Source organism: Culicoides brevitarsis, chromosome 1 (assembly GCF_036172545.1).
Source record: "Culicoides brevitarsis isolate CSIRO-B50_1 chromosome 1, AGI_CSIRO_Cbre_v1, whole genome shotgun sequence".
NCBI lineage: Eukaryota > Metazoa > Arthropoda > Insecta > Diptera > Ceratopogonidae > Culicoides > Culicoides brevitarsis.
In genome coordinates this window covers 28,584,374-28,599,753 of record NC_087085.1, presented here as the reverse complement: position 1 = coordinate 28,599,753, position 15,380 = coordinate 28,584,374, and the positions used below count along the sequence as shown (strand labels likewise).

The following is a 15,380-nucleotide window of genomic DNA, read 5'->3' as shown; positions in this document are numbered from 1 at the left end:
GTTCTCGAACATTCTATGAACTTTCTAGAACATTCTACGAAGCCCCAATGCACATTCTAAAACCTTTCCCCAAAAACGTCAAACAAACCAATCCGTTACTTAAAATTAAAGTTACAATTTTTATGTAACTAAGACATAACACGATGAAATAATTACATTGAATTTCAATAAAAAAAAAAGCATATTATATGTTCCATAAATTATACAACTTACCATATAACTTAAGATCTTACGTTCATTTAAAAACGTTACACGTTTGCTCCCTCAATTTTTAAAGACGTAGAGCAAAATATCCAACTTCACCGGTGGTTTTTACATCAGTAACTGCGTGTGCGTGGACATCTGTGTCAGCTTCCTTCTTGTCTTCTACTTTTTTTTTTAAATATATTCAAGGCAATGTGTACACAAGCAAGTCAGCAATGAAAGGAGTAAATGAATGAAATGGCCGAGCCAAGAGAATTTCAAAATTCCAAGCACGTGCTTGGTAATGAGATAAGGTTTATAGTAAAATGCACGTCGTCGTCGTCGTCGCTACAGTTGGTAGTTGAAAAAGCAGAAGGGAAGGCAAGAAGTACATGAATTGCCGATCAACTTTTTTTTTCAAAATAATGCTAATAATAATCATCATCATCATGTGTCTTCATTGCCTGGATAGTCGTCGGCAGAAAAAGTTATCAAACAATAGACAATCAGCTCTTTCACTCAATCTTGATTGAATTTTCCGCTGGATCAGCATTTTTTTATAGTGTTTCGCTTCAAAAATCAAACTGCCCCGAAATTCATCTTTTTCCCAAAAGTAAGCAATCATTGTCAAAGCACACAATCCACACTTGTGCGATATAATTTATTCACTCAATTATTGTTCCAGTTCATAGTCACCTCTTTCGATTCTCTGCTTTCTACGCACTTTCCGAAGCAACACCAAGGCTGACCACAATGTATATATATAAAACTTCACTCCTCTTCTAGATTAAATTAAGCACAAAAAGCAGTAGATGGACTTTTTTGGACATTGCTTAATGGATGTGGACTTACAAGTTTATGCAAAAATATAAACGACATAACGAGCAGAAGTTTGCGTGTTTCCATGCGTGTACGAGAGAAAGGAAAATGTTTTCTCTGTAAAATTTATGTAAATCCATTTATTAAATTGATTATAGAACAGACTAAAATGACCATAGAATTATTTATCATTTTGAAAATTTTCTGGCATGAGTGTGCTGGCGTTTTTGCTTTTTATCGCATAAATGTTTTTTTGTTCACACTGTTAAAATATTGAAATTTTTCTAAAGGAAAAAAATTTTTTAAATTTATTTTAAAATTTTTTAAGCTAAAAATTAAGGAAAAATTATAATAATTATAAAAATATTCATTTTTTTATTAATATTTTTTTTATTTTTTAAAGATTTTTTTTAAAATTAAATTAATTTTAAATTATTAAAAAACTTTTTTTTTCGAAAAAAAAAATCCTCGTTTTTAGTTTCGAAACATTTTCGTTTTGCTATAAAGAAGGAGTTTTTTAATAAGGTTTAAATGTTTCTTATGATATTTTTTTATACTTTTCTACAATTCTTTAAAAAATTTTTTTTAATATTTTTGTTTTTCATTTATTGAAAATTTGTTTTTAAAATTTTTTAAATAAATTTAACTAATTGACCAAAATGATATTTTTTTTTTTGAAAACTTTTTAAAAATTCTTTCAAAAAAAAATTTTTTGAAAGTACTGAAAAACGTGTAATTTTTTTTAGTTAAATTAAATAATTTTTTTTATTAAATTAATTTGTTTTTAATGAATATTAAAATACTTTTTTACATTGATATTTAAATTGATAATATAAATTTAAAAAATTTAATTTTCAAATTGAAAAAAATTAAAAAATTTTAATTTTTAAAATAAAATATTAATTTTTATTTTTAAATTTAATCGAAAAATTTTCAATACTAATTAAAAAAAAAAATTTTTTTTGAAAATTTTTTTTTGAAAAATTATTAAAAATTTATTTTTTAATTCAAATTTACGGTTTTTTTTAATTTAATAAAAATTTAATTAAATTTTTCATAAATTTTTAAAGTTTTTCCCTTAGAAAAACAAAAATAAATTAATGGAAATTTTTGTAAATTTTTTTTTCAACTTTACTTCAGATATTTTTATTTTTTTACGAACCTCAAAATTTAACAGTGTACTCCTGTTAAATATATTGAAAATAAACGACGAAAGGAGACAATATTTACTTTTAGATAGATTATGGTTCGGCCAAAGTGTGTAGATTAGTAGTTTTTTGTTTGTGTGAATGCTACTCAATTTTGATGGCGACACCTCCAAGGGATGAGAAACAAGATGAAAAAATCATTTTTTACAGAAACGCTTCACTTTAGTTTATTCTGCTTTGCTTCATGCAAAAAAATGTATAACGAGGAAAATTTCAAAGCTAATGGGCACATCAGTAAAATATTCAAGTTTGTACATTTAAAAAATCCCCTCGAGCGATACTTTCTCAAGCAAGTAGCAAAGTTATTTTAGAACAAAAACACACGAGAGAAAATAACTCAAAAAACATAAACATGCCTTTATTTTAATGCTTAATGCTTATAATCCGGACTTTTGGTTGTTTTCTCTGTGTCCCTCCTCGGAAGCAGGATTACACATTTTGCCGGAATGTTTTAAAACAAAAGCGATACACACATGTGACATGCGACTTTCGCATTTCCTGTCACAAACACAAAAACTTATCTGACGCGATTTTCTTCGTATTTCTGCGAGCATTTTATCTTTAAATTGTATAAAAATTGTGTCCCCTTTAAAAAAAAAGTATTTCTACAATTTTTTTGTCTCTTTTTTTGATTTTTTAAGCTCGTACAATCAAGAAAAATAAATAAAATATACAAAAACCCCTTTCTTTCTTCCATTTATTATACGCGAAAAATTTTTATGCAAGAAAAAAATTTTCAAGAATTTTTTTTTCTTTTTCTTTGTTCCGTTATTCTTACACGTTCTTAAATTTAAGAAAGGAAAAAAATTAAAGTTACAAAATTATGATTATTAATATATTTATACATGAACAACGGACCGACTTTAATTACAATTTTGCAGTAACTCTTAAGGTTTGGTGCTACTTTCACGTGCTATTTCTATCCATGGATGGTAAGTTCATAACGGAAAATCCACCTATTTTAATTTAATTTTCATTAAAATTCATTGCATTTTCATGCAAAATCACAAAGTTTTTTAATGAGACCGCCGACGCGCAACAACGACGTGCCATAATTTGATATTCGCTTCGTTTCATTCGTTTTCGAAGACAGTTACTTTCTTTCCGTACCTCGACTGCGAAACGTCTGCTTTTTATTATTATCATCATAATCTCACTAAACTCCTGACAACTTTTTTCATTTCTTCGTGTTTCTCCTTCATCGCGATAAGCGACGAAAAAAACACAAAATTTAATTTTAAAATTAATGAAAAGTATAAACAATTGAAAAAAACATAAAATTATCATAATAAATGAATGAAGTTGGCTACGAGAAAGTTGGAGAGTTTCTGATTTTTTGTTTCGCATTTTATTGCCTCATCTTCATGCAGCGTTTGTGGTTCGCGGAAAGTAAATTTCATTCAATTTATGAACAAGAAAAATCAATTCTTGCTTCTTCTTTGCAAAGAATTTATGAAAGTAACGAAAAGAAAAGCGAGGTGCGTTAAAAATTGTGTCAGAACTTTAATGAGCGAGGGAAAAACGCAGAGTAATAAAATTCACTTGTTACCACTTTTAAAATTTATTTATTGCTATTACTTTTCTTTTTTGTTTTTGAAAAGTCTGGAAAATTCCAAAGGACGATTTTGACGTTAAAAAAAAAAGAAGTAACAAGTTAAGATCCATTTTCCGTGATCAATCATGCTAACAAGGTCGGTAAAAAATGAACGTGTTGCAAGGAGTCATTAATCAAATTTATTGAGAGAAAGAGTGAGAACGAAAACGACAGACCACTTAGTAATATTTCCCACAAGTATAAATGTTAAAAAATGTTAAATTTTGATACATTTGAATGTCAGTCTAATTCTAAATAAATTTAATCTAAAAAACTCTTTTAAATTTTTCTGTTGAACAATGACCTTCAAATGACCGCAGAGCATTGAAACTCGAGTAAAATTTACAATTTTTTGTCATGTCTGCTTTTTTACTTACAAATTTTCTCGTTTTTGATATATTGTGGCTGTTTGTTCTCAACATATTTCATTGTTTGGGTTGTTTGAAGGACTCTTGTATAAACACACAGACAGAAGAAGCAAGAATTTTTTTCTTATATATTTTCTATGTAAATATTTGAGTGTCCAGCTAGATGACACAGAAATTTACATATTTTGTGTTTCTTTTGTTAGCTTTTTGCTGGACCAAAGTATGGGAAGGGGAGTATGGAAAATTTCTGGCTTAAAAGTTTACTGACGTTAGAGCTTGTACGAGGAAAAAACTGGTTTGTTTTCATGAGTAATGAGCTCAATTGAACATAAAAAATTATAAAAAAAATATTTTAAAAAGATGCTTTTTTATTTGGGGCCCTAAAAAGTTGAAAATAAATGAAAGTTTTTCAAAATTTAAGCAAAAGAAAAAAGGCATTCGAGTCCAATAATTTTATTTCAATTACTTTTCACTTATATTTGAAGTTATTCTCACTTATTCTGGCCTCGCATGCTTTTTTCTTTTGCTTAAATTTTGAAAAAATTTCATTTATTTTCAACTTTTTAGGGCCCCAAATAAAAAAGCATCTTTATAAAATATTTTTTTTTTATAATTTTTTATTTTACACTTTTTAGTTAGGCCATTAAATTTAATTATTTCACTTTATGTCGCCTCCCCCTCCGATTTTGCCGAAAAAATTCAGGGGGAAAAATAAAAATAATTAAAAAAAAGGAAAATTTTTGACATTTTTTGGTTCTTTTTGATTGAAAAACGATAATAATGTCCAGTAAAAATTATAATTAAATAAGATATGAACTAAACTTGCTTTAAAAACGCATTATCTATCGAAAATTTGATGAAAAAATTTTTGAGTCACGTGACCAAATTTTTTATTTTTTCTTAAATTTTTATTTTGTGAAATTTTATTAAAGTTTTGACTTAAAAACTTAAAACAATAAAAGTAAAAATTATTTTAATGTCTTCAATCAACGATTAACGTTCAAAAACGTCAAAAAAGTTGTAAAAAAAATTAATTAAGGATTAATTTTCAGTAATTTGTATAATATGGCATTTTACTTCAACAGACATATTATTTAAAAAATTAAGTACAACTGCGTAATTTGATTGTTCAACGAATGTCAATTAAACAGCTGACTTTTGCATTTTTATAATAAACAAGTACTACATTTTGTTGAATTTCATAATTTTAACAAATTTATCATGACAAGTGAGAGGAAAAGAGAAGCTGAAAGATCAATTCAACCGGAAAAATTCTTTTGCGTTGAAAATACAATGAAACTTTCGGATATTGATGACTTAAGCAACGAAGTCGGTAAAATAAATTTTAGAACAATAACTTTTTTTCTAAATGACGTCATTTTCAGCTCTTAGAAATGATTTTTTCGCTTCTATCACGCCACGATAGAATTCTTTGCAAGTTGGTTTGTACACGATGGTACTTGATTTTGATGGAGTCTCCACTTTTTCGCAAGGATCGTCACATTTATTTCAATGATTGCATCCTAGATACACAAACTGAACCAATTTCTATTCTTATGGCGGCACAAAAACATTATGAAATCTTTACTTTTGGTACAATCCACAAAAACTATTATGAAAGACCACTTGACTGGATGACAACTCCACATATCCTGCAAAACGTCAAGGAAATTAATTTAGTTACGAAAAATTTCGATTTAATACCACCGAGACTGTTGATCGAATGTCCCTTGTTAGAGTCACTCAACTTTTACGATGAAAATGAGGATGCACAAAGTCCTGCGGAGCCGTTTCCTCCGAAGTATCTTAGCTTGGACTTCATGCCACTAATGTTGTTTGGAAAATGTTTCACTGACAAATTTTTCTTTCAGGCATCAAGGTTTTTGGTTTCGTTTGAGCAAGTTTTTCTAGATTGTGTATTACAAAACATAAAAATGGTGAACATTAAGAGTAGTTCCAATGAGCCACGAGATTTTACGAAAAGATTTTTACTCCAGTTGAAAAAAATGATTCCCGAACAAGCTGTTATCAATATTCATTTTGATAATTTACTATTTGATGATAATAGATATTTATCGAAAGACTTTGGATTAAAAACCTGGATTGATTTGTTTTCAACAACACAGACAAAATTCACATTAAATCATTTCAAGGTCAATTTCGGTGGTATGTCAAAGGAAGCTATTGAAGCATTTTGTGCATTAGACGTCACTTACAAAAACTTCAATTTGGAGTTTAAAGAATCCGACGAATATGACTATGACGAAATTGATAAATTTTTGGATGAATTGAAAGCAGAACAAATATCTTTGAAGCTCTCTGCTTTGCCACAAATTCCTGTGTTACGAAATTTTCATCGTATAACAAAAATTTGTCTTCGACAAACCGAAGACGTTGCAAGTCTGAAGTGGTTAGAACAAATGAAAAATTTGAAGGAACTGATACTTGTGCATAGAACTCTCGGACATTCTTGTACGTTTGGTCACGCAGCAATTAAGCTTGAAAATGTTGAAAAACTGGAAATTGACTCACCAATATTGTCGTCAAGGAGATGCCAAGAATGCTTTAATGCACTGAAGCAAAGCTTCCAAAATGTAAAGGAGCTTAAGATTGTAGCTGAATCTGCAGTACTTTTGGAAATAAGTTGCTGGAAAAAGTTGGAGACAGTAAAAATTGCGATACGAGACTTCGATGACTTTTTCGAGCTTGAAAAAAACTCGGAACAGTTTTCTTTTAGCATGTTGCGTGAAATATTTATTTACTTTAATCTTTCTGTAGAACCATGGAACAAAGAAAAGTTAACTTACTTAGTTGAACGAGCATTTCCATTAGTAACAGTTGTTTGCAAAACTTACTAATTACAAAGCTTGGCAAAAATATGCATTTAAAATTGGAAAATATGCAAAAAATATGCACTTATAGGCAAAATATGCAATTTTATGCAATTAAAAAATGCTATTTTGGTTGAAACAAATATTTTTTTTTAATAATTTGTTACAAAAACCAAAATTTTAGCATCAAAAATAGAACTCATGTGGAATAATTCTACAAAACCCTTAATCTTGGCAGAAACCCATGATACGAAAGGTTTTTTTTAGGTATATAATTTTTTTTAAATGGCAGATTTTGGAAAAATTTTGAAATTAAAATATTTAAAATGTAAAAATTTTTTAAAAGATTTTTTGACATATATTTAAATTAAGGAAAAAAGTCGATACAAACAGTTAAATAAATTTTCCAAAAACTTAATTAAACAGTATTTTTTGAACCTATATAAAATTGATTATTTTTGATTATTTAAGTTTTACTCATCTTTGTCGAAAAACGGTCGAAAATTATATCTAAAATTTTTTAGAATTTTCGTTTTTTGAAAAAAAATTTTTTTGGCTAAAAAATTTTCAAAAAATTAAAATTTTTGCAAGAAGTATGCAATATTATGCTCAAATTACGCAAAATATGCGCTAAAAGTCAAAATATGCAAAATGAAGTTGGACTCAAAAATTGAAATTGCATGAAAAAATTTCCCTATATTTGGTTTTTCATTGAAAGAAAAAAAATATGCATTTGCATAAAGCTTACTAATTAAATTTTAAGAAAAAATTAAAATTTTTGCAAGAAGTATGTGTTTTCAATATTTTTTGCACAAAAATTTTTTTTTTTTGCCTTATTCAATTCAAAAGTCTTCAAAAAAAAATTTATTTCCGTAAAAAAATATTTTTTATCAAATTACGCAAAAAATTGCAAATTTTTATATGGCGCTAAAAGTCAAAATATGCAAAATGAAGTTGGACTCAAAAGACTTGAAATTGCATGAAACGGATTTCCCTATATTTGGTTTTTCATTAGGACGAAAGAAAAAAAATATGCATTTGCATATTTTTGCCAAGCTTACTAATTACTCTTAAGATATATAATTTGTATTTTTATAAGAATTCAAAGAACTTAATAAAATTTTCTTAAAAAAAGCTGTCAAAATATTAAATGTATTCCAGCCTTGACTTAGTTTTTATAGAACATAGAACAATTTTCAGCTCGAACTTTTATTGAAGGTTTAAACACAGTTTTTTCATGTCTTTTCAAGTTTTTATCTTCTAAGAAACTAGATTTTTAGCAAAAATGTGATATAAAAAGTCTCAGTCAATACAAAATTCACAAAGTTTAAAAAAAAACAACTGAAACTACAACTTATTAACAAAACAAACCCACACATGATCAACTTAACTGACTATGTTTAATTTTACAAGACAAATATTTGCTTTTCATCTCTTTTGTTGTCAAAAATAAAATTTACAAAATAGTTGATCGTCGTTCTTTTGCCTTGTCTTCCATTCAAAATTTTCCACGTTGCTCATAAAACATCAAGAATTCTCATTTATTTCAAGTTTATTTCACTTATTTATTAAAATTATGCTCTAATAACAATTTTACAAAACAACTCCGCACTCCAAGTTCATTATAAATATCTAAAATTTCATCATTCATCGTCTTCTTCTGTCTTTCAGTCAGTTTCAAGATATCTCGAAGCACGATGGAAAATAATAATAATAAAAATAACAACAAGACTGCCTCTCATAAAGGATGAGAAAACCAAATATTTGCATTGTTGAAATATTTTGGACACAATATTATTCTTCTATAATTTAGTTCGTTCCTTATGGTGAGCAACTGTTTTCTTTACGCACCGTAGAAGAACGAGAGAGAGAGAGACGAAAAAGACAAGCGACACAAGATTCAATTTTAGATTATATTGTCTTTAGAATTTTGATGAAATTATTACGTAGCAGTGGGGTTGTTTTGCGATAAAAGGACAGCAGAGACATACCGGGACCGTTATGACATCCTTGCGTTATTTATTTTGACAGGCACACTATCCATCCACCTTGTAAGTCTTTTGTGTCGAGATTACACGTAAGAAATTCAATTTTGTCAAGTAAAAAGATATAAATATACGACATCGTGTTTACTTGGGTTCGCCATGTCATCGCTCGTAGTCGTCGACGGTAGCCCAAAGCGAGAAACATATTTCTTTGCTGTGAAAAATTTGTGTTTTGCAATTTAAAGAATTCAAGAGATACAGTGAAAAATTAGAAAAAAAGGTAAATTGGTAAAAAAACTTTATTCTATTTTTTTTTAATTAGTTAGGCCGCTCCAAATGAAAATCAAAAATAAAGTCCAAAATTTTTGAAAACAAAATGGGGGGGAAAATAAAAAAAAAATTTTTGAAATACTATTTTCATACAAAATGACAAAATTTTTAACTATTTTTGAGTTTTAAATATTTTTTATTCATTTTTTTTTAATTATCTTTTTTGAGATTTGCTAATTTAAAGTAGATTCAGAATATTTCATATTAAAAATTAAAAAAAAAAATTCATAAAAAATAACTGTCAAAAAAATTTGAAAAATAAATTCAGTAATTTTGTAAAAAAAAAATTTAAATAAGAAAATTTATGTTAAATTACGATTTTTTAAACAAAAATTATTAAAAATTTAAAACTTTAAAAAAAAAATTCTAAAAACATCTTGAAAAATTATGAAAATACACCTAAAAACGGCCATTTTTGATGAAATTTTTAACTTTTTTTTTTTTGCCCCATTGGATTTTCGACTTTTAAAATGGGGCATCGGACTTTATTTTTGATTTTCATTTGGAGCGGCCTTAAAAATTAATTTTTTAAGTGCTTTTGACTCATAAAAATTTAATTTTCGTGTAAAATTATCAAAAATCGATTTTTTTTTAAATTTATAAATTATTATTTTTTTTATTAATTCTTAATTTATTATTAATTTTGAATTTTTATTAATTTTTATTCAATTTTTTTTTAATTTTTTTTTGTCAAAATAATTTATTCATAGACTTAAAAGAAAAAACAAATTTAAAAAATTTTTTTTACGACAAAAAATAATAAAATAAAATGAATAAAAAAATAAAAAAAAATTAAATTAATTCAAGTAATTCTCCAAAAATTAAATAAAATTACACATTTTTTTAGTACTTTTAATTTAATAATTTAAATTTTAGTAATTAAAAATTACATTTTGTTTAAAGAAAATTGTTTTTAAAATTTTTAATCGATGTTCTTTAAAATGTTGCTCAAAAATTATCGTTTTGTAAATTTTATTTTTAAAAATCTTGTAATTTGTAAAATTTTTCATTTTATTTTTTTGACTTTATTTTTTATTTTGTTTCTAAGAACTGAAAATAATTTTTAAAAAAATTTACTAAAATTATTATAAAGCTTAGGAAAAAAAATATATATATAAAAAAATGGTCATCAAAATATTTTTACTTGCGAGACACAAATTTTTCATAATTTTCTCCTTTTGAATAAAACAATGAAAAATGTTTGTGTTGTCGTCAAAATCCAATTAAATTGCCGAGTTTTGTGAAAATACCTGGACTTGCCTCTTTTGGATATTTTAATTTAATGAGATATTTGTACAAAATTAAGCGTGCATGCCTTTTATTGTTACTATGATTATTATTTTGCGAGGAGGATAAATTCCTGCTGACAAAAGAACCTCATATGTCACAAGCACAAAGCGACTGGAAAAAAGGACAAATCACGTATATGATGTGTAAATTTGTTAACAAGGGTTCACTGCTAGTTAAATCATCGCTTCATGGTCCATATTAAGCAGGTCTCGGTGTGAATTTCAGTGGCATCCCATTTTCCGATTTGATTGTAAATGCCACCGATAAGCGCGGTTTGAAGTCCTTGTCGGCGAGTGTCACGTCAAATTGCGATATGATCTTCACAATTGCCGTTTTGGCTTCGAGCATTGCGAATTTTTGTCCGATGCAGTTACGGAGCCCGGATGAGAATGGTTGATAAATGTAAGGATTGCGATCGGAAGAAGAGATTTCCGTTAGCCATCGTTCGGGAGAGAATTCTTTGGGATTTGGGAAATATTTGGGGTCCATGTGGTTCGGATGGAAAGTTGTGAGGATGACAGTATTTTTCGGGATGAACATTCCGTTGAAATGGACGTCTTCGATGCACTTTTTGGGAACTGATGGGAAAATTGGATGGATGCGAAGAGCTTCTTTGATGACGCCGTCAAGATATGGCAAGGAGTTTAAGGACTTCATGGTCAAAGGAGAGTCTGTGATTCTAGAGTTGCGGATTTCTTCATAGAGATTTTTTTGTTTCGTGGGATTTTTGGCTAGTTGATACATAACAAAAGCTAAGGTACTTCCAGTCGTTTCGTGGCCCGCAAACCTAAAATTAAAAAAAAAAAAAATTTTTTTTAAATAATTTAATAAGAAATATAATTTTTTTTATAAAATCTAAACAAAAGTTTAAAATAAAAATAAAAAAATAAATAAAAATAAATTAAAAATTAATTAAGATTAATTTTTAAATTAATTAATTATTTAAAATATTTTAAATTAGAAAAAATTTTTTTTTTAATTAATTTTTTTTATAAAATCCAAACATGAGTTTAAAATAAAAAAGTATAAATCAATTAAAAATAAATTAAAATTAATTTTTAAATTAATTAATTAAAAAATAAATAAAAATAATTAATTTAATTAAAAATAATTAATTTAATTAAATAATTAAATTTTAATTAATTTAAATAAATAATTAATAAAAACGTAATTAAATTAAATTAATTAAATAATTTTAAAAAATAATAATTTAAATATTTTTTTTTAGTTCAAAACAATTCAAAAAGAAAAAAATCTGAGTGACTTAAAAATTTGTGAAAAAAAAACTTACATAAAAGTATTCACTTCAGCTCGTATCTCTTCATTACTCAAAGGTCTTCCATCCAATTCCGATTTAAGCAAGATATCAATGAAGACAGGCTTTGAATTTTCTTTTTCAGAAGTCTCATTTCCTGCTAATAACACTTCCCTTCGTATTTCTATCAAATTATTTACAAAGTCATTAATGTAATTGACCGTCTCCACTTGTTTCTTATAAAAATTCGTCAACTTCCAGATCCATTCAACGCGATAAAATGGATTAATTAAGCGCTCATAACAGAGAAACAGCATTCTAATCAATAAAAATTCAATTTTATGAATTGATTTCGATAAGATTAGTTAATCTTACTGCGTGTTTGCTTCCACAAATTTCGTTTTCGGGTCATTTTGTGAGTTAATCTTCACTCCCATCGCAGACTCGGAAATGACATCCAATGAAAATGCGTGAAAAACATCAAAAGCATCGTTGGTAGTTTGAAGTTTTTGTAATTTTTTCACCAAAACATCGGATTGCTCTTCAAAAATCTGCACAAAACGCTCCAAAATTTGAAAATGAAATGCAGGCGTCAACATTTTTCTCAATTTTTGCCATCTTTCGCCATGAGCAATGACCAAACTGTTTCCCAACCAAATCCGAAAGGACTCGTATTCGTCTGATTTGATGAATTTTGGATTATTTGCAATTATTTCTTGGAATTTTATGTCTCTGGTTGCTACGAGTTTAATATGTGCGAATCGCACTTTAATTGTGTCTCCATACAGCTTTTGATACTCCTGAAATTTGTGAAAAGCTAAAAATTTTTTAAATAATTTTTAACTGGAAATTTTTTAAAAATAGAATTTTTACCCAATTTTTGTTTGGCAGCCCCGTAAAGCTCCAATAAATTGCCGAAAACTGGAATCCAAGGTGGTCCGGGAATGTTCATACGGGCGTCTTCTCGCTCCCATTTCCATTGGACCCAAATAATGAAGACCAAAATTGCTAAAATTATCAAGTTGAGCATTTTTGTTGAACAGCTGTTTAATGACTGAAGGTATTTATCTGGAATAGAAATTATTTAATAGAATTTAAAAATAATCTTTGTGATAAGGTTTCATTTTAATCAAGATTATATAATTGGGTGAGATAAACTTTAAAAATTATCGAATGACTCATTTTAAGTCCCAAAATATGAAAAATGAGCGATTTTTAGCAGTTTTGACTTAATTTTTGAAAATAAAAAATAAATTAAATTTTTAAATTTTTTTTTTAAAATGAAATATAAAAAACAATTTTTGTCTAAAAATTTAATAAAAAATAAATAATCGACAAAATAATTTCTAAATAAATCATAAAATAATTAAAAATAATTTTTTCCAGTCTTATTGAATAATTTTAAAGAAATGTTTTCAAAAATAAATCTCGTTTATTACCAAATTTATATGTTTCTTATTAAATTAAATTTAAATAAATTTTTATAGGAAAAAAAATTATTTTTATAAAAATTGTAAAATTTATTTTAATAAAAAAAAATACTTTAATTAGTTTTTAAAAAAAAATTAATTAAAAAAAAAATTTTTTTTTAAAAAAAATTAACAAATTAATAAACAGAATTGAAAAATAAATTATTTCATAGAAAAAAATAATTTTATTTAAATAATTTATTTAAAAAATTAATTTTTTATTTAAAAAATTTAATTTAAATTAATTTTTTTTCTATTAAATTAAATTTGAATTTTAAAATTTATAAAAAAAATATTCATTTACCTAAAATTAAATTTTATTTTTTTTTATATAAATTTTTTAATAAAATATTAAAATTCTATGATTGAGATAAAATTATTTAAATTTATCCATTTAAAATTATTTTATTCATTAATTAATTTAAAATCCAGAAAAAATAAGAATTTCGCCTAAAATTTAAAGATTTTTGTAATTTTGAGGTTAGTTTATAAAATCTTCAGTAAAAATAACTTTTTTCCTCCTAAATTTGTCTCAATTAACTGCCAAACTGTTTATACTGACCTCAGTTGATGAAACATTTTTACCGTAAATGGCTCCTAATCTCCTACAATAACAAGCAACAACAACAAATAACTTTATCTTAATATTTATCAAGACTCTTCTTCGTCTTTTTTTGGTTTTTCTTACAAAATAATAACATTTCTCATCATAACAATGTCCTCTTCTTATCATCATCTCAACATCATCATCATTGTCAGTCAATATTCTTGCGGTGAAAACTCCGTCATCAGTACACGAGATGATAATAGTATCAATCACTTTTATTATTTGCCGTGTTATTGTTACGCCGTTTATTGATGTTAAATAAAATCTTTTTCGCCAGATTGAAAAATAAAATTACACGGATGGTAAATTGTTTACGTACCATTTAACGTCGCGCCGCCGTCGATGATCTGACATTTATTGAAAAACGAGAATTATTGATACAACTTGTTGTTATTCTCACATTGCGCGCCAAAAAATGTGTATCGGAGAGGGGGGAAATTTAATGCGATTTTAAATTTATTGTTGCGTTTATTTACATTTAAATGGGAATTGATTGCCTTACGCAGATTTGCTCCGCGTGAACAATTGAAGAGTCAAATATTGAAAACAATGAATTATTTACAATTACATGAAAATTCGCGAAAAACACTCGTTTGAATAAATACATAATTAATTTATTGAAATCTCATAATAGCGCCAACTGCCATGCTGGGAGAATTTATTTATTTATTATCATCATCATAATATTTATATAACGAAGTGCGTTCACTCACTGCCTCTGTCGTTAACATTTTGGGTGTTTTCTGTTTATTAATCATTTACATTAAAGGAGATGTACCACTTCCGCGTGCGTTATTTTTGCGTTGTGCGATGATGATTTATGCACGCGGGAAATGGCAAAATAAAGTGTTGTTGTTGTTATTTTGGTACGGTGGGAAAATACAAGAGGAAAAGTATTTTAAGTCTTTTTAGAAATTAAAGAGGATAAATAACAGATGACAAAAATATTACAAGAAAAGCTTTTAATTTTAATTTTAATTTTAATTTTAATTTTAATTTTAATTTTAATTTTAATTTTAATTTTAATTTTAATTTTAATTTTAATTTTAATTTTAATTTTAATTTTAATTTTAATTTTAATTTTAATTTTAATTTTAATTTTAATTTTAATTTTAATTTTAATTTTAATTTTAATTTTAATTTTAATTTTAATTTTAATTTTAATTTTAATTTTAATTTTAATTTTAATTTTAATTTTAATTTTAATTTTAATTTTAATTTTAATTTTAATTTTAATTTTAATTTTAATTTTAATAAAAAAAAATTTTAATTTTAATTTTAATTTTAATTTTAATTTTAATTTTAATTTTAATTTTAATTTTAATTTTAATTTTAATTTTAATTTTAATTTTAATTTTAATTTTAATTTTAATTTTAATTTTAATTTTAATTTTAATTTTAATTTTAATTTTAATGAAAGAAGAGAATTAAAACGCACTTG

At 25.8% G+C, this 15,380-nt stretch overlaps 2 protein-coding genes across 2 annotated transcripts; one reads left to right on the top strand and one right to left on the bottom strand.

The window, feature by feature from the left end:
- Nucleotides 1-5,347: 5,347 nt before the first annotated feature.
- On the top strand, nt 5,348-7,593 carry LOC134836888 (uncharacterized). The gene is made up of 2 exons (XM_063852159.1): nt 5,348-5,501; nt 5,558-7,593. Exons 1-2 carry the CDS (start codon nt 5,394-5,396, stop codon nt 7,028-7,030), a joined length of 1,581 nt encoding a protein of 526 aa, XP_063708229.1. The 5' UTR covers nt 5,348-5,393; the 3' UTR covers nt 7,031-7,593.
- Nucleotides 7,594-10,755: 3,162 nt separating this feature from the next.
- On the bottom strand, nt 10,756-12,893 carry LOC134837583 (cytochrome P450 4d2-like). The gene is made up of 4 exons (XM_063852966.1): nt 12,737-12,893; nt 12,239-12,680; nt 11,900-12,181; nt 10,756-11,395 (listed from the first exon to the last, which is right to left on the bottom strand). Exons 1-4 carry the CDS (start codon nt 12,891-12,893, stop codon nt 10,807-10,809), a joined length of 1,470 nt encoding a protein of 489 aa, XP_063709036.1. The 3' UTR covers nt 10,756-10,806.
- Between the last annotated feature and the right edge of the window lie 2,487 nt (nt 12,894-15,380).

Excerpts from the sequence above, each read along its gene's own strand:
- LOC134837583 (XM_063852966.1), bottom strand. The coding sequence starts at position 12,893 with ATGCTCAACTTGATAATTTTAGCAATTTTGGTCTTCATTATTTGGGTC. Across the intron at positions 12,681-12,736 it reads GGCTGCCAAACAAAAATTGG|CTTTTCACAAATTTCAGGAG; the intron begins GTAAAAATTCTA and ends AAAAATTTTTAG. Across the intron at positions 12,182-12,238 it reads TTTGTGGAAGCAAACACGCA|AATGCTGTTTCTCTGTTATG; the intron begins GTAAGATTAACT and ends TTTATTGATTAG.
- LOC134836888 (XM_063852159.1), top strand. The coding sequence starts at position 5,394 with ATGACAAGTGAGAGGAAAAGAGAAGCTGAAAGATCAATTCAACCGGAA. Across the intron at positions 5,502-5,557 it reads TTGATGACTTAAGCAACGAA|CTCTTAGAAATGATTTTTTC; the intron begins GTCGGTAAAATA and ends CGTCATTTTCAG.